Raw genomic sequence first — 18,853 nt, 5'->3', positions numbered from 1 at the left:
GTTTGTTCAGTCCTCTTGGTAGCTACATTAGGGCAAAATGGGGTGAAATATTGTTCAGTGTTGTTGGTAGCTAAATTGTTTCTGGTACCTTTATAACTGAGTTGGTAGTGTATTTTATTCTCAGAGGCAAATGGAGATATTGACTCAAGCTTGAATCTGGACACTTAAGAGACTCTTAGATAGACACATGAATGATAGAGAAATGGAGGGCTATGTAGGAGGGAAGGGTTAGATAGATAGTAGAGCAGGATAAAATGTCAGCACAACATTGTGGACTGAAGGGCCTGTACTGTGCTGTAGTGTTCTATGTTCCTATGGCTGGAACCTGGTGTCTCCTTCTTTGACTTATTCTCTTGATGCTCGTTACCATCTGTGTTCAAATGCATCTCCCAGAGAGAGATGTTTAAATCGCAAATGAACTTGGTGAGGTCAGGATTACTGGCACCTGGAGAATGTGTGCTACTGATATTTTATGCCAACGTCTGCTGCAGTCTAACCAATGTCCTGAAGAACGATGAAGGGGAGTTCTAAATTATCATTGCAATAGACAAATAGCAAAAACTGGTTTAGAATGTCATGGGTGAAAGCAGCTCGAGGAACAAGGACCCCGACTTCTCCACAATACTGAAGCCCCTTGTCCCATTTCACTAAGACCTGGACATCCTTCTTTAGAAGGTGTGGTGCCAAGAATTAAACACATGCACAACCACTCATCAGCTTCATTTGTGAAAACCAGAAATGTACAGGTTTTTTTAAATTACAGGATAGGGTATCACTGTCAAAGACAACTGAACTGCCCTTGAGAAGGAAATGGTGAGCTAACTTTTGGATTGGTTGTTTTCCTTGAGGTTGAGATACTCCCTCAGCACAGAGAGAACAAATTCTTGGTTTTTGACCCAGCGATAAGGAAGGAACTGCTCTGTAGCAAAAGCCTTCATCCTTTCCATTTGTTGAAATTGCAGGTTTGGAAGGCAATAGTGAATTTTATCAGCAACGTCTGCCTTCACCCAGGGGTAGTTCTGAAAATGTGGGAGGTGTTCCACTCTCTGCAGCATCTCACCATGAACCATTCTTGTCAGAAGGTGGAGTTGTACATGGGGGCAGGTTGGTAGAGGACCTTTGTTTTTTGCAGATGTATGCTTAAGTGAAATTGTGCACCATAGTCTGGAGCTCTGCCTCTGAGCATGCACAGATACAAGTGCCATTGACAAACTGCAGCTCAGCTCCCGACGTTTGGGTAATGTTGGTGCTGGTGAGATGCTGCAAAGTATGAACAGTTGGTTGAACAGTTTCTATTAGTCTTGTAAATTAGCTCCAATCCTGCAGGAAGCTTGTTGGATTGTGGAGGTGTTGGCCATAATCCTCCAATCATCCTTGGTCCCAGGTGTGACGTCCTGTCCAGAAAAGGAATAAGGAGAAAGCCGGTACAGGCAGCCTCTCCAACCTTGTACTGGGGAAGGTGCTGGAAATGGTCTTTAACAAACACTTGGACAAAAGTGAAATAACCAAGAAAAGTCAGCACGAATTGTTGAAGACAAATGAAAAAAAATACTGACAAAAAATTATTTGTGAGGAATTTGTTTACATAAAGTAATGAGAATGTGGAACTGACTGCTGCATGAAGTTATCGAAGCAAAGAGCATCAAGGAGTTGAGGGGGACTTGGTGGGGCATGAGGGTGATGAGAGTGGAGTGAGATGGGCAGGACTGAGAAGAGATAATTGGTGTAGGAACATTAACAGTAAAACTTATTGGGTTAAATTTCCTGTGTGTTACGGTAAAGTCTGTCTGTTGGATGATGTGTGGAACTGTTCCTAATAAAAGATTACCAGGTTTATGGTTATCATAAGAAGGGCAGGCACGGTAGTGTAGTGGTTAGCATCATGCTTTACAGCGCCAGCGACCCGGGTTCAAATCCGGCCACTGTTTGTAAGGAGTTTGTACGTTCTCCCCATGTCTGCGTGAGTTTCCTCCGTGTGCTCCAGTTTCCTCCCACATTCCAAAGACATACGGGTTAGGAAGTTGTGGGCATGCTATGTTGGCACCGGAAGCGTGGCGACACTTGCGGGCTGTACCCAGAACACTACGCAAAAAAATGTATTTCACTGTGTGTTTCGATGTACATGTGACTGTTAAAGATATCTTATCTTATCACTTCGCAGCTCTTAGAGGAGATTTACCAGGATGCTGCCTGGATTAGAAAGTATGGATTATGAGGAGAGACTAAAGGAGCTAGGGCTGTTCTCATTGGAGAGAAGGAGGATGAGGGGAGACATGATAGAGGTGTACAAGATATTGAGAGGACAAATTCAAGAGATTGTTAGATAAGCATATGGAGGAATTTAAGTTAGAGGTATATGTGGGAGGAAGGGGTTAGATAGTCATAGGTGTGGTTTGAAGGGCGGCACAACATGGTGGACCGAAGGGCCTGTATTGTGCTGTATTGTTCTATGGTTATTTTATCTTATCATGTTTTCCTCTACTTTTCAGTATTTTTCTTCACTCTTGCTAATCTTCCTGATTGAGCTGGTAGCCGGCATCCTTGCTTGTGTTTATTATCAAAGGGTGAGTGTACCTTTGTTTTCATAAAATGAATTGTGTTAAGGTTAGGGACACAAGTTAAGGGAAAGTATTTATTTGGGTGTGGGCTAATTACGATGGTATTAGGTAGGAACTTGGGAGTGTAAATTGGGAACAGATGTTTTCAGGGAAATGCACAGAAGAAATATGGAGGCTGTTTAGGGACTCTTGCATGGTGTCCTGGATAGTTTTGTCCCACTGAGACAGAGAAAGGATGGTAGGGTGAAGGAACCATGGTTGACAAAAGAGCTGAAGTATTTAGTCAAGAGGAAGAAGGAAGCATACTTGAGGTTTAGGAAGCAAAAATCAAACGGGGCTCTTGAGAATTATAAGGTAGCTAGGAAGGAGCTTAAGAAGGACTTAAGAGAGCTCAGAAGGCCTTAGTGAGTAGGAGTAAGGAAAACCTCAAGGCATTCTGCAATATGTGAAGAACAAGAGAATGATTAGAGTGAGGGTAGGACTGCTCAGGAATAAAGGGGGAATACTTCGCTTTAGTATTCACCAGAGAGAGAGAGAGACCTTGACGTTTGTGCAGATGGCTGATATGCTAGGGCATGTCGACGTGAGGAAAGAGAATGTGCTGGAACTTCTGAGAAATATTAGGATATATCCAAAGTTATCAAGGGAAGCAAGGAAAGAAATTGCTGCACCTTTGGCGATGATCTTTGTGTCCTCACTGGCCACAGGAGTAGTGCCAGATGATTGGAGGGTGGCAAATGTTGTTCCTTTATTTAAGAAAGGGAGTAGGGATAACCCTGGGAATTACAGAGCAGTGAGGATTACTTCAGTGGTGGGAAAATTACTGGAGAAGATTCTTAGAGACAGGATTTATGGTCATTTAGAAATGCATAGGCTGATTAGGGACAGTCAGCATGGCTTTGTGAGGGGCAGGTCATGCCTCACGAGCCTGATTTAATTCTTTGAGGATGTGACAAAGCACATTGATGAAGGTAGAGCAGTGGATGTGGTGTACATGGATTTTAGTAAGGCGTTTGATAAGGTTCCTCCTCGAAGGCTCATTCAGAAGTTCAGGAGATATGGGATCCAGGGATACACCTGTGTGGATTCAGAATTGGCTCACTCATAGAAGACAGAGGGTGGTGGTAGATGGAGCGTATTCTGCCTGGAGGTCGGTGACCAGTGGTGTTCCACAGGGATCTGTTCTGGGACCCCTGCTCTTTGTGATTTTTATAAATGACTTGGATGAGGATGTGGAAGGGTGGGTTAGTAAGTTTGCTGATGATACAAAGGTTGGTGGTGTTGTGGATATTGTAGAAGGTTGCTGTAGATTACAACAGGATATTGATAGAATGCAGAGCTGGATTGAGAAGTGGCAGATGGAGTTCAACTTGGAAAAGTGTGAAGTGATACACGATGGGAGATAAAATATGAAGGCAGAACACAAGGTTAATTGCAGGACTCTTAGCAGTGTGGAGGAACAGAGGGATCTTGGGACCCCTCAAGGTTGCCGTGCAGGTTGATGGGGTTGTTAAGGAGGCATATGGTGTGTTGGCCTTCATTAGTCGGGGTATTGAGTTCAAGAGCCGTGAGGTAATGTTGCAGCTCTATAGAACTGGTTAGATCACACTTGGAGTATTGTGTTCAGTTCTGGTCACCTCATTATAGGAAGGATGTGGAAGCTTCAGAGAGGGCGCAGAGGAGATTTACCAGAATGCTGCCTGGATTGGAAAGCATGTCTTATGAGGATAGGTTGAGTGAGCGAGGGCTTTTCTCTTTGGAGAGAGGGAGGATGAGAGATGACTTAATAGAGGTGTACAAGATGATAAGAGGCATAGATCGAGTGGACAGTCAGAGACTTTTTCCCAGGGCGACAATGACTAACACAGGGGGCATAATTTTAAAGTGATTGGAGGAAAGTATAAGGGGGATGCCAGTGGTAAGTTTTTTTACATAGAGAGTGGTGGGTGCATGGAATGCACTGCCAGCAGATGTTGTTGGGGCCGATACATTAGGGACATTTAAGAGACTCTTAGATAGCCACATGAATGATAGAGAAAGGGGGGGCTATGTGGGAGGGAAGGGTTAGCTAGATAGTAGAGCAGGATAAAATGTCAGCACAACATCATGGGCCGAAGGGCCTGTACTGTGCTATAATGTTCTACGTTCTGTCTGACAACGTGCCCCATGGTAGGCTCATCCAGAAAGTCATGAGGCATGGGATCCATGGAGACTTGGCTGTTTGGATTTGACGTTGGTTTGCCCACAGAAGGCAGAAAGGTGGTAGTAGATGGAGAGTATTCCACCTGGAGGTCGGTGACCAGTGGTGTTCCACAGGGATCTGTTTTGGAACCCCTGCTCTTTGTGATTTTTGATAAATGACTTAGATGAGGAAGTGGAAGGGTGGGTTAGTAAGTCTGCAGATGACACAAAGGTTGGTGGTGTTGTGGATAGTGTAGAAGGTTGTCGTAGGTTACAACAGCATATAGATGGGATGCAGAGTTGGGTGGAGAAGTGGCAGATAGAGTTCAATCCAGAAAAGTGTGAAGTGATACGGCTGCAGAAAAGGTGGACGTCTTGGAGGGATTATCTATGGAGTCTCTGTGGGTGGAGGTTAGGAACAGGAAGGGGTCAATAACTTTACTGGGTGTCTTTTATAGGCCGCTCAATAGTAACAGGGATATTGAGGAACAGATAGGGAAACAGATCCTGGAAAGGTATGATAATAACAGAGTTGTCGTGATGGGAGATTTTAATTTTCCAAATATTGATTGGCATCTTCCTAGAGCAAAGGGTTTAGATGAGGTGGAGTTTGTTAGGTGTGTTCAGGAAGGTTTCTTGACACAATATGTAGATAAGCCTACAAGAGGAGAGACTGTACTTGATTTGGTATTGGGAAATGAACCTGGTCAGGTGTCAGATCTCTCAGTGGGAGAGCATTTTGATGATAGAGGTCATAATTCTATCTCCTTTACAATAGCATTGGAAAGAGATAGGAACAGACAGATTAGAAAAGCGTCTAATTGGAGCAAGGGGAATTATGAGGCTATCAGGCAAGAAATTGGAAGCTTAAATTGGGAACAGATGTTCTCAGGGAAAAGTACGGAAGAAATGTGGCAAATGTTCAGGGGATATTTGTGTGGAGTTCTGCATAGGAATGTTCCAATGAGACGGAAGTTACAATAGGGTACAGGAACCGTGGTGTACAAAGGCAGTAATAAATCTAGTCAAAAAGAAAAGAAAAGCTGACAAAAGGTTCAGAGAGCTAGGTAATGTTAGCGATCTGGAAGAGTATAAGGCTAACAGGAAGGAGCTTAAGAAGGAAATTAGGAGAGCCAGAAGGGGACATGAGAAGGCCTTGACGGGCAGGATTAAGGAAAACCCCAAGGCATTCTACAAATATGTGAAGAGTAAGAGGATAAGATGCGAAAGAATAGGGCCTATCAAGTGCAGCAGTGGGAAAGTGTGTATGGATCTGGAAGAAATAACAGAGGTACTTAATGAATACTTTACTTCAGTATTCACTATGGAAAAGGATCTTGGTGATTGTAGTGATGACTTGCAGCAGACTGAAAAGATTGAGCACATAGATATTAAGAAAGGGGGTGTGCTGGAGCTTTTGGAAAGCATCAAGTTGGATGTCGCCAGGACCGGATAAGATGTATCCCAGGCTACTGTGGGAGGTGAGGGAGGAGATTGCGGAGAGTTTGGCGATGATCTTTGCATCATCAATGGGGACAGGAGAGTTTCTGGAGGATTGGAGTGTTGCAGATGTTGTTCCTTTATTCAAGAAAGGGAGTAGAGATAGCCAACCATGATGCCAATCCAACCTAATCCCATCAGCCTGCACATGGTCCGTATCCCTCCAGTCCCAGCCTGTTCATTTGTCTGTATAAATGCCCCTTAAACATTGCTATCATATCTGCTTCCACCACCTCCACTGGGAGTGTGTTCCAGGCACCCACCACTCTATGGAAAAAAAACCTGCCTTGAAAATCTTAATCCTACTTGTTGAGGATATTTCGTGGCCCCTTTTGGACTTTGTCTGATTTTAGCTTTCAAAACCTTATGTGTGCATCATTTATCTTTTGTCACCCAGGGTTCCCGAACATTGCCATCTTTACCTTTCCTCCTCACGGGAACATGCTGGTCCTGAACTCTAATCAACTGGCCTTTAAAAGACTCCCACGTGTCAAATGTGGATTTACCCTCAAACAGCTTCTCCCAATCAACTTCCCCCCCCCCCCCCCCCGTTCCTGCCTAATACTATTGTAATTAGCCTTCCCCCAATTTAGCACTTTCTTTAAGGACCAGGCTTATCCTTATCTATAACTATTTTAAAATTTACGGATTATGAACACCATTCCCAAAATGCTCCCCCACTGAAACTTTGATCACCTGACCAGTCTCATCCTCCAATACAAGGTCTACCATGCCCTGTCCCTAGTTGGACTATCTACATGCTGTTTCAAGAAACCCTCCTGGATGAACCTAACAAATTTTACCCCATCTAAGCCTTTAGGACTAAGGGAGTTCCAGTCAATATTGGGGATGACAAAAGATATTGTAAGTTTAGTCAAAAAGATAAATCACCCACTACAACAACTCTGTTGTTTTACATCTTCCCATAATCTGTCTGCACATCTGTTCCTGTCTCCTGCTGGCTATTGGGAGGCCTATTGTATGACCTGATCATAGTGACAGCCGGTAACGTCGACCATTCATTTCCCTCCATCGATGCTACCGGACCTGCTGAGTTCCTCCAGCACTTTCGGTGTGTTGCACCTTTTATTCCTGTCGCCTTACTGGATGAGCCCTCCAAGTTGTCCTCTCTGAGTGCAGCCATGACATTCTCCCAAATCAGCAGTGCAACTCTCCCACCTTCCCCCAGTGCAACTCCCCCTCTATCACGTCTGAAGCATCTATACCCTGGAACGTTGAGCTGCCGGTCCTACCCTTCTCTCAGTCGAGTTTCTTTAATGGATACAACAGTGTAGTTCCATGCACTAATCCGTGGCCTAAATTCATCTGCCTTGCCCGTTATAAAAATAAATACATTTCAGACCATCAGTCTCACTGCCTTCATTATCATGCCATGCCTGTTTTTTCCATTGGACTTAGTTGATCTAACCTCTATCTTAATCCCTCCACCTGCTGATCTGCTGCTCTGGTTCCCACTCCCCTGCCACGCTAGTTTAAACCCTCCCAAGTAGCACAAGTAAACCATCGGTAAAAAATAAACTGCTGGAAGAACTCAGCGGTCAGGCAGCATCTGTGGAGGCAAAGGGATGGTCATCATTTCGGGCTGAGCCCTGCATCAGGACTGAGAGTGTAGAGGGAAGATGGCTAGTGTAAAGAGGGGAGGGGTGGGGCAGGGGCTGGGAGGTGATGTGGAACCAGAGGGGGGAGGGATGATGGGCAGGTTGAGCCAGGTGGGGGACGGAGTAGGAAAAGGATTCCCACCCCCTCCCCCCCAGCTGGTTCCTTCTGCCCGTCACTCACATGCCTATCTACCTGGGCTTCTGTACCCGAGGGACTAAGCAGTAAACACACTCTAACCACCTTTTCATCTTTGCTCTTGTTCAGTTAAGTGAAGAACTGCAGCAGCACCTGAACAAAACGATGATGGAGAATTATGGGCAGCCAGGAGAGGGCAGTGTCACTGATTCCATCGATCGACTCCAGCAAGATGTATGCAATTAGCTTCTGGCAATTTCCTTTTGGGAAGTGGGGCTCTGTTAGATTCATGCCGCTCACTGAAACATAACTAACTCTTGGTAGATAGCCACAGACTTTAAGAAAGTATCCTGAAGTTTTACTTTGAGGAATATTGTCCACAAAAAGGTCTATTTTCTATTTTTTTTAGTGTAATTTCCTTTGTATTTGATTTTTAACCACGACAAGGTTTAAGACTCTGAGGGTTTGAATGTTGGGTTAGTTATTGGTGTGTATGAACAATTTTGTTTCAGTCCCTCTGTATCCACACTTGGCCCATATCCCTCTAAACCTTTCCCATCCATGTACCTGTCCAAGTGTTGTTTAAATGTTGTTAATGTACCTGCCTCAACCACTTCCTCTGGCAGCTCGTTCCACATACCCACCACCCTCTGTGTGAAGAAGTTGCCCCTCAGGTCCCTTTTAAATCTTTTCCCTCTCACCTTAAACCTATGCCCACTAAATTTCGATTCCCTTTCCCTGGGGAAAAAAGACCATGTGCATTCACCCTATCGATGCCCTGCATGGTTTTATACACCTCTATAAGGTCACCCCCTCAGTCTCCGGCACTCCAATGAATAAATTCCTGGTCTGCCCAAGCCCTCCCTATAACTCAGGCCCTCGCTCAATCTCCTCAGGCAGCATCCTCGTAAATCTTTGCACTCCTAGCCTAATGACATCTTTCCTATAACAGGGTAATCAAAACTACACAATACTCCAAGTGCGGCCTCACCAACGTCTTGTCTAACTACACCATAACGTTCCAGCTCCTATCTTCAATGCCCTGACTGATGAAGACCATCATGCTAAATGCCTTTTTCACCACCCTGTCAACCTGTGTTGCCACTGCTGGAGGAACTCAGCGGCTCGAGCAGCATCTGTGAGTGTAAAGGAATTGCTGACATTTCAGGTCAAAACCCTGCATCAGGACTAAGAGTGGAGAGGTGAGATGCCAGACCTTGCGTTTCCAAATGCAAATAGATCCTGTCTCTCAAAATCCCCTCCAGTACCTTTCCTACCACAGATGTTAGGCTCACTGGCCTGTAGTTCTCTGGCTCTTAAATAAAGGCACATTAGCCACTCTCCAGTCACCCGTAGCTAATGATAACACAAGTATCAGTGCCAGGTCCCAGCAATTTCTTCCCTACCTTCCCACAATGTCCTAGGATACAGTTGGTCAGGCCCTGGGGATTTAACCACCTTTATGCACTTCAATATCACCAGCTCCTCCTCTTTCAAAATGTCGATATGCTTCAGGACATCACTGTTGTCTTCCCTGAATTCCCTAGTTTCTTTGACCTTCTCTATGGTGAATACAGACGAACTGTTCATTTAAGACCTCGCCCATCTCCTGTGGCTCCATACATAGACGGCCACATTAATCCTTAAGGAGGTCTATTCTCTCCCTAGTTACCCTTATGCTCTTAAAATACTTGTAGAATCTCTTGGCATTCTCCTTTTACCTTATCAGCCAAAGCTATTTCATGTCTTCTTTTTTTTCCCTCCTTATTCCCCTCTTGTGTACTCCTACATCCCCTGCACTCAAGGGATTCACTTGATCCCAGCTGCCTACACCTGATATATGCCTTCTTTTTCCTGACCAGAGCCTCAATATCCCTTGTCAACCAGGGTTCCCTCATCCTGCAAACCTTGCCCTTCACTCTAACAGGAACTTGCAGGTCTTGAACTCTTCCTATCTCATTTCTAAAAGCCTACCATTTCTCAGACGTCCATTTGCCTGCAAACACCCTCTCCTTTGCAAGTTCCTGTCTAATGCCTTCAAAATTATCCCTGCCCCAATGTAGGACTTTAACTTAAGTTATCTTCTTCCATAACTATGTTAAAACTAGTAGAATGATCACTGATCCCAAAGTGCTCCCTCACTGACACTTCAGTCACTTGCCCTGCCTCATTTCCCAATAAGAGGTGAGTGTTACCACCTCTCGTGGGGCTATCTACATGATAAAACAACACGATGCAGGAGAACACAAGATTCTGCAGGTGCTGGAGTCTGGAGCAATACACAAAACACTGGAGGAATTCAGCAGGTCAGGCAGTATTAATGGAGAGAAATAAACAGTCGATGTTTCAGGTTGAGACCCTTCAGTAGGACTGGAAAGAAAGAGGGCAGAAGCCCCAATAAGAAGGTTGGGGGAGGGGGAGGAGCACATGCAGGCAGGTGATAGGTGAGTTCAGGTGAGAGGGAGGAGGGTGGGGGAGAGGGGAGAAGAAAGAAGCTGAGAGGTGATAGAAGAGGCAAAGGGCTGAAGAAGAAGGAATCTGGTAGGAGAGGGCAGTGGACCATGGAATAAAGAGAAGGAGGTGGGGAATAAATGGTCAGGTCATGAGGGTGGGGGAAGGCGAAAGAGAAGGGGGAAGGGGGCTACAGGAATGAGAGAAGACAAAGGATAGAAAAAAAGGGGGGGATTAGGGGAGGGGTTACCAGAAGTTAGAGAAATCGATGTTGAGTCCTGAAGCAGGGTCCTGACCCGAAACCTTGACTCTGTTTTTCTCCACGGATGCTGCCTGGCCTGCTGAGTTCCTCCAGCATCTTGTTGCTTTTTCATCTGGATTTCAGCATCTGCAGTCTTTTATTTCTTTGGGGCTAAATACATATTGTTTAAGAAAACTTTCCTAGATACACTTAACAATTTCTGCCCCATCCAAGCCTTAGCATATGGTGGACCCAGTCAATAAGAGGGAAGTTAAAATCACTATTATAACCCTATTTTTCCTACAGCTACCTGTGGTCTCCCTACACATTTGCTCCTCTAATTCCCACTGACTATTCAGGGGGCAAATAGTACAATCCCATCAAAGTGACCATCCCCTCCTTATTTCTCAGTTCCACCCACATAGCCTCACTGGACGATAGCCCAGGAATATCTCTAAGTATTGCCAGGATGTTCTCCCTAATCAGAAACACAGCTCCCCCCTCCTCTCTTACATCTGTAGCATCTGTACCCTGGAACATTGAGCTGCCAGTCCTGCTTATCCCTCAACCATGTTTCTGTAACAGCTGTGATATCCCAGTCCCGTGTACCGATCAGTGCCCTGAGTTCCACCGTCTCGCCTGTCAGGCTTCTTGCATTAAAATAAATGCAGTTTAGTCTATCAGACCTTCCTGTCCTACCCCTGCCTGCCCTGCCGACTGAACTTGCTTGCTTTAACTTCTATATTTGCCTCAACTTTCTCATCTGCCATACAACTGCTTTGGATCCCACCCCCTGCTAGACTAGCTTAAATCCTCCCGAGTAGCACTAGCAAACCTCCTCCCCAGGATATTCGTACCCTTCCAGTTCAGGTGTAACCTGTCCCTCTTGTGTAGGTCACCTCTGCCCCAAAATAAATCCAAATGGTCCAAGAACCTCAATCCCTTCCTCCTGCAGCAGCACCTCAGCCACACATTCACCTGCCCTGTCCTCCTGTTCCTACCCTCACTAGCACGTGGCACTAGGAGTGATCCAGGGGTTACAACCCTCAAGGTCCTGCTTTTGAACCTTCTGCCTAACTCCTGACCCTCACTCTGTAGGATTTCATTCCTTTGTCAACCTATGTAGTTGGTACTGATGTGTACAACCTCTGGCTGCTCGTCTTCCCCCTTGAGAATGTTCTGCAACCTCTTCAAGATATCTTTGGTGCTGGCACCCAGGAGGCAACACACCATCATGGAGTCTTGTCTGCAGCCACAGGATCTCCTGTCTGTGCCCCAAACTATCGAGTCTCCCATCACGGCAGCTCTCGTCGTCTGCACTCTCCCCTGCTGCATATCAGAACCAGTCGTTGTACCACAGACCTGGCTGCGGCTGCTGCTCTCCTCTGAAAGGCCGAGGCCATCCACCTAATTTCCCCCCCCCCCCCCCATCAGAATCCAAACCAAGATACTGGTTAGTGAGGGGAATGCCCACAAGGGGATCCTGCACTACCTGCCTACCCCCTCTACCTTTCCTGTGGTCACCCAGCTACCCGCTGCCTGCACCTTAGGTGTGACCACCTCACTGACGTCTATGATGCTCTCAGCATCACGGATGCTCCTGAGTGAGTCCAACTGCAGCTCCATCCACTGGATATACCACAGGGATCAGTGCTAGGACCTTTATTGTTTGTAATCTACATAAGTGACTTGGATGAGAATGTAGGTGGTCTGATTAGTAAATTTGCAGACACACAAATTGGTGGAGATAGCAAAGAAGGTTGTCTAAGGACAGTGCAACACAGATCAGCTGGAAAGTTTGGCACAGCAATGGCAGATGGAACTTAATGCAGACAAATGTGGGGTGATGCACTTTGGGAGGTCAGATTCTGGTAGGATAAGTAAATGCTGGGATCTCTGGAGTGCTGATATACAGACAGATCTTGGGGTGCAAGTCCGTAGACCCCTGAAAGTGACAATATGGATGGATAGGGTAATGAAAAAGTCATTTGGTAATCTCGCCTTCATTGGCTGATGCATTGAGTATAAGAGTTGAGCTGTTGTATTGCAGCTGTACAAATCATTGGTTAGGCATCACTTGGAGTGTTGTGTACAGTTTATTCTCACTGGAGCATAGGAGGCTGAGAAGTGACCTTATGGAGATTTATAAAATTATGAGGGGCATAGGTAGGATCTTTATCCCAGGGTAGGGGAGTCTAGAACTAGAGGGCACAGGTTTAAGGTGAGAGGGGAGAAATTTAAAGGAGATCTGAGGGGTAGGTTTTTCACACAGAGGGTGGTGGGTATCTGGAACGAGCTGCCAAAGAAAGTAGTACCAAGGTTTAAAAAGAATTTGGACAGGTACTTGGATAGGAAAGGAGCAGAGGGATACAGGGCTAATGTGGGCAAATGGGATTGGTGTAGATAAGCACCATGGTCGGTATGGACAAGCTGGGCTGAAGGGCCTGTTTCTGTGCTTCTCTCAAGCAGCATTAGAGGCACTGGTAAAGTCTGCTAGTGAGGTACGAGTTAGGTAACTTCCTAGTTCTACTGTAACTGCAAAACCCTGGAATAAAAACACATGGTAAGAATGCCCGGATGTAATTGTTCAACCCTGTGAAGGGTGGAGAGTCAGGGGGTGGTGGGAAGTGGGGGGGGGGGGGTTGCAGTAGGAGACCAGGTTCTGAGTTTTACCAGAATTGTTACAAGGCTGGAGCCAGAATTGATACAGTACTGTCAGTGCCAGCCTGTGTTTGCTGTTATTGGACCTCACTGTCCCTCTGAGAAGCAATAGACATCACACACAAAACACTCTGCATTTCAAACAATGAGCAGCCACACAAAGTGACGTGGTGGGAAGTGAGGGAGGAGGTTGGGACCAGGAGCCTTGGGGACAATAGCCATCCCCAATCTGTGTTCCGATCAATGCATTCCTGCTACACTGAGCCTTGCTACACTTCTAACCAGGACTGCTTGTTCAGATAAACAGCTTCCAAGACCAGGCACTTTTCCCACGTCAGCCCAACCACTTCCTTCCTGCTGAACCTCGGTGAAGAATGGGTGGGACTGGCAGGAAGTGGAACTGTGGCAGGAAATTCAGGAGCTGATGGTCCGCACTAAGCTCCGTACTGGAGCGAGGGAGGTGGGGATGTCCAGGGAGGCTCCTCCTCCCATTGTCCCCCACCATTCACAGCCAGATGTGGCAGGACTGCAGAGTGTCAGCTGTCCTGGTGTCTCCATTCCCACTAAGGAAGGTTACTGTCTGCCAGTTGGAGGAATGGATGATCCAGCCCAACATTCCAAAGTACAGGATCTTCAAGAGAAGGCAGAAACACTGATGGAGGGAGGGGTGGAAGTGATGGGCCATGTTAAGGCTGTGGTGGGATTGGTGGCAGGTTCAGTGACATGGTTGGGTAGGTGCTGTAGGAAAGCAGATCGGAGCAGATTTGCCTTGTTGGTCTGGCTCCCCACACCCACAACTTATTCCCCACATCCTGTAACTTCTCTAAGCACTGAATCCACTTCCATCATCCCTCCTGCAATAGCTTCCCCATCACAATTCCTCTCTCCTCATTTGCTCTCTGAACCTTTTAACCAATCTCCTTCTCCTTCTGTCCTCTGGTTACTCTGCTCCTAGAGATGGACATAGTTGTTTTTGTCTGTCCTCCCAAACTCTTCATGATCTTGTTGTTGCAGCATCAGAGATGTTGAGATACTTTCTGTGACCCAGCTTTAAGATTAACTAAAGGGCATGTTGTTATTGGGAGTTGTGTTGGTGTCTGAACCATATGAAATAATTGTGGCTTGCTCTCTGTCTGGGAGGGGATGTGAGAGATAAATATCCAAGGAAATGCCCAGAGTTTCTGAAATGAAAGTGAAGGGCAGGCTTTGATGTGGTGCTCAGCAGCAAAGTTCCTGTTTTTGGCTAAGCTTCCCGTCATTGATGTCACTGCATCCTCCATCTGCTCTGACTGCAGTGTTGTTACACACCACGTGTGTGGTAAACAGGCCCATTCCATGTTACCCTCCATCACCTGATACAGAAATCTTACAGCACAATCTTGCTCCTGCAGTCTCTGACAGTCATGGCCATGACACTGAGAACATTGAACGGAACAGCACAGGAACAGGTCCTTCAGCCCACAGTGCTGTGCCAAACTAATTAAGATAATGCCCTAACTAAACTAACCCCTCCTGCCTGCACATAGTTCATATCCCTCCATTCTCTGCACATCCATGTGCCTATCTAAGAACCTAAAACCCCTCTATTGTATCTGCCTCCCCCACCATCCCTGGCAGCACATTCCAGGCACCCACAGCTCATGTTGCCTCATAAATCTCTATCCCCGCACTGCTTTAAAACCAAGGGCCTGCTTGGAGATGACAAGAAGGAACCCTCACTCTGCCACAATTTGCCTCCTCTGGAATGGTATGATCTTTTTGTGTTTGGCAAACGACATTCAGGTTAATTCACCAGAAGATGACACTGACTGCACTTTCCCTCTGTTCCAGTTCAAGTGCTGTGGCAGCAACAACTCAGCTGACTGGCAGTACAGTGTCTACATCCTCTCACCTGACTCGGGTAACAGGGTGGTGCCTGACAGCTGCTGTAAAACAGTAACAGAGGCCTGTGGCCAAAGAGACCACCCATCAAACGTCTATAAGGTAGAGGTAAGCACCGTTCTGATGTAAGTGAAACCTCAGCATTGTTAAACGTATGTTTGTAACAATGCATTTACGATGGTCCTTATTTCTACTTGTCACCTTGACCCCTACTTGGGAAGGTTGTCACTGGGCAGTGGGTTCTGTACTCCACTCACCCTGTAGAGGATGGAACAGGGAGAGCATGAAAGTGGAGAGGGGGCAGGTTGGGAGTTAATTTGAAGGGGTAGTGGGGGTGGTTGTGATGATATGAAGGATATAACAGTTGGATATGATCCTCGCTCTCCCATCTGATTGTTATTTCTGAAGTAACTTCCAAGGTAAAAGTGTCAACAGATGACAAGATTTCTCTGTTGCTCTTGGATGTGTTGAATCATAGAACCATAGAAAAATACAGCACAATACAGGCCCTTCGGCCCACCATGTTGTGCCGCCCTTCAAACCACACCTAAGACTATCTAACCCCTTCCTCCCACATATCCCTCTATTTTAAATTCCTCCATATGCTTTTCTAATGATCTCTTGAACTTGTCCAATGTATCAGCCTCCACCACCACCCCAGGCAGCGCATTCCATGCACCAACCACTTTCTGGGTGGAAAAACCTCCCTCTGACATCTCCCTTGAACTTCCCACCCATTACCTTAAAGCCATGCCCTCTTGTGTTGAGCATTGGTGCCCTGGGAAAGAGGTGCTGGCTATCCACTCTATCTATTCTTCTTAATATTTTGTATACCTCTATCATGTCTCCCCTCATCTTCCTTCTCTCCAATGAGTAAAGCCCTAGCTCCTTTAGTCTCTCCTCATAATCCATACTCTCTAATCCAGGCAGCATCCTAGTAAATCTCCTCTGCACCCTCTGCAATGCCTCCACATCCTTCCTATAATGAGGCAACCAGAACTGGACACAGTACTCTAAGTGTGGTCTAACCAGAGTTTTGTAAAGCTGCATCATCACTTCGCGGATCTTAAACTCGATCCCACGACTTATGAAAGCTAACATCCCATAAGCTTTCTTAACTACCCTATCCACCTGTGAGGCAACTTTCAGTGATCTGTGGATATGAACCCCCAGGTCCCTCTGCTCCTCCACACTGCCCAAAATCCTGCCATTAACCTTGTACTCCGCCTTGGAGTTTGTCCTTCCAAAGTGTACCGTCTCACCCTTCTCTAGATTGAACTCCATCTCCCACTTCTCTCTTTTCTTTTTCAATCTTTTTATTAATTTTCAAATTAATACAAATTAATACATAAAACATTGGTAATTATACACATAATACAAAGAGATCAGGAGGACAATCATGACATATATAGTCATAAAGAATAAAAAATATATTCTAGGCCCCATGGTTTCTTGGTAAATGAATATATTGCCAAAAAAAATCAAAAAGAGAAGGAAAAAGATTTATTATATAAAAAGAACCCAAATCGAGAAAAAAAGTTGTAAGTAATAAAACGAAACAAACTAAAAAAAAAATTTCAAAAGAAAAAAAAACTGGACTGATATTTCTCGATGGACAAAGAGCGTTATGATGTCGTCAACTCCGCTCTTCTAAGTTCAAAGATTATTGAAAAGGGACCTATGTCATATGAAAATATTGAATGAATGTACTCCAAACTTCCTCAAATTTAAGCGAAGAATCAACAGTGCCACTCCTAATTTTTGCTAAGTTTAAACATGACATAGTTTGAGAAAACCTTTGAAAAGTAGTGGGAGGTATTGGATCCTTCCACTTAAACAAAATGGATCGCTTGGCCATTAACGTGACAAAGGCGATCATACGACAAGCAGCGGCAGATAGGTGGCCAGATTCCATCATTGGTAGCCCAAAAATTGCAGTGATTGGGTGAGATTGTAAATCAGTATTCAATACAGTTGAAATAATGTTAAAAATGTCTTTCCAATATTTTTCCAAAAGAGGACAGGACCAAAACATATGTGTCAGGGAAGCCACCTCCGAATTACATCTATCACATAGGACTTATATGGTGATAAAAACGGGCTAACTTGTCCTTCAACATATGGGTCCTGTGAACCACCTTAAATTGTATCAGAGTGTCTGGCACACATTGAAGATGTATTAACTAATTGAAGAATTTTCTTCTATGTCTCTGTGGGTAAAAGTATCTGGAGTTCTCTTTCCCATTCACTCTTAATTTTATCAAGTGTCTCTGGATGTATTTTCAAAATTAGACCATAAATTATTGCTATAAAGACCTTCTGATAGGGATTAAAGCCTAAAATTTTGTCCGTAATTTCAATTTTATATGGAGTCAGAAAAGAAGGCATAGTAACTTTTAAAACATTTCTAATCTGTAAGTATCGAAAAAAGTGTGATCTAGGCAAATTGTACTTATTAGACAACTGTTCAAAAGATAAAAAACAGTTATCAATGAATAAATCACAGAAACATGTTATTCCGTTCATTTTCCATAAAGAAAAAGCTAAGTTGATTCTGGATGGTTGAAAGAAAAAATTAGATTGAATGGGGCTTGATAAGTTAAATTTATTCAATCCAAAGAATTTACGGAATTGAAACCATATTCGTATTGTATGTTTAACTATTGGGTTAGTCATATGTTTACTCAATTTAGTAAGTGCAAAAGGGAATGAGGCTCCTAAAATAGAAACTAATGAAAATCCTTGCACTGATTCATACTCGAGGTATACCCATTTGGTACATTGAATTACATCTAAATTTTGTGCCCAAAAAATTAAATATCTGATATTAATTGCCCAGTAATATAATCTAAGGTTAGGCAAAGCCATGCCACTATCCTTTTTTAATTTTTGTAAATATTTCTTACTTAACCTTGGGTTTTTATTCTGCCATATATATGAAAGAATTTTAGAATCAATAGTGTCAAAAAAAGATTTCAGGATGAAAGTTGGAATCGCCTGAAATAGATATAGAAATTTTAGTAAAATATTCATCTTTACTGCATTAATTCGGCCTATCAATGATAGAGATAATGGGGACCATTTTGTAAATAATTGTTTAACGTGATCAATTAAAGGTAACAAGTTAACTTTAAACAGGTCCTTCTGCTTCTTGGTAATTTTAACACCCAAATACATAAAATGGTCTGTTACTGATCTAAATGGTAATTGCCTATAAATTGGGGTTTGCATATTTAATGGAAAGAGTTCACTCTTATTAAGATTTAATCTATAACCAGAAAAAGCACTAAACTGAGCAAGCAGTGATAATACTTCAGGGATGGATTCCTCTGGGTTAGAAATATAAAGTAGCAAGTCATCTGCATATAGAGATACCTTATGAATCCCCATCTGCCACTTCTCAGCCCAGCTCTGCATCCTATCATTATCCCTCTGTAAGCTTCGACAGCCCTCCACACTATCCACAACACACCGATCTTTGTGTCGTCTGCAAACTTGCTAACCCACCCTTCCACCCCTTCATCTGTCATTAATAAATATCACAAAAAGTAGAGGTCCTAGAACTGATCCCTGTGGGACACCACTAGTCACAGCCCTCCAATCCGAATGCACTCCCTCCACCACA

At 44.5% G+C, this 18,853-nt stretch overlaps 1 protein-coding gene across 12 annotated transcripts in view; it reads left to right on the top strand.

The window, feature by feature from the left end:
- tspan11 (tetraspanin 11) overlaps positions 1 to 18,853 on the top strand; it is a 107,078-nt gene that overhangs the window by 59,086 nt on the left and 29,139 nt on the right. For 10 of the 12 annotated variants that reach the window (XM_052030254.1, XM_052030252.1, XM_052030246.1 and 7 more), the window contains 3 exons: positions 2,490 to 2,564; positions 8,124 to 8,228; positions 15,178 to 15,336. In XM_052030254.1, coding sequence (XP_051886214.1) covers positions 2,490 to 2,564; positions 8,124 to 8,228; positions 15,178 to 15,336 — 339 coding nt within the window. The remainder of the gene's footprint in view (positions 1 to 2,489; positions 2,565 to 8,123; positions 8,229 to 15,177; positions 15,337 to 18,853) is intronic. The other 2 variants (XM_052030255.1, XM_052030257.1) reach the window with 2 other exon arrangements.

This window comes from Pristis pectinata, chromosome 15 (assembly GCF_009764475.1).
Source record: "Pristis pectinata isolate sPriPec2 chromosome 15, sPriPec2.1.pri, whole genome shotgun sequence".
NCBI classification, from domain to species: domain Eukaryota; kingdom Metazoa; phylum Chordata; class Chondrichthyes; order Rhinopristiformes; family Pristidae; genus Pristis; species Pristis pectinata.
This window is presented reverse-complemented; position numbering and strand designations above follow the sequence as displayed.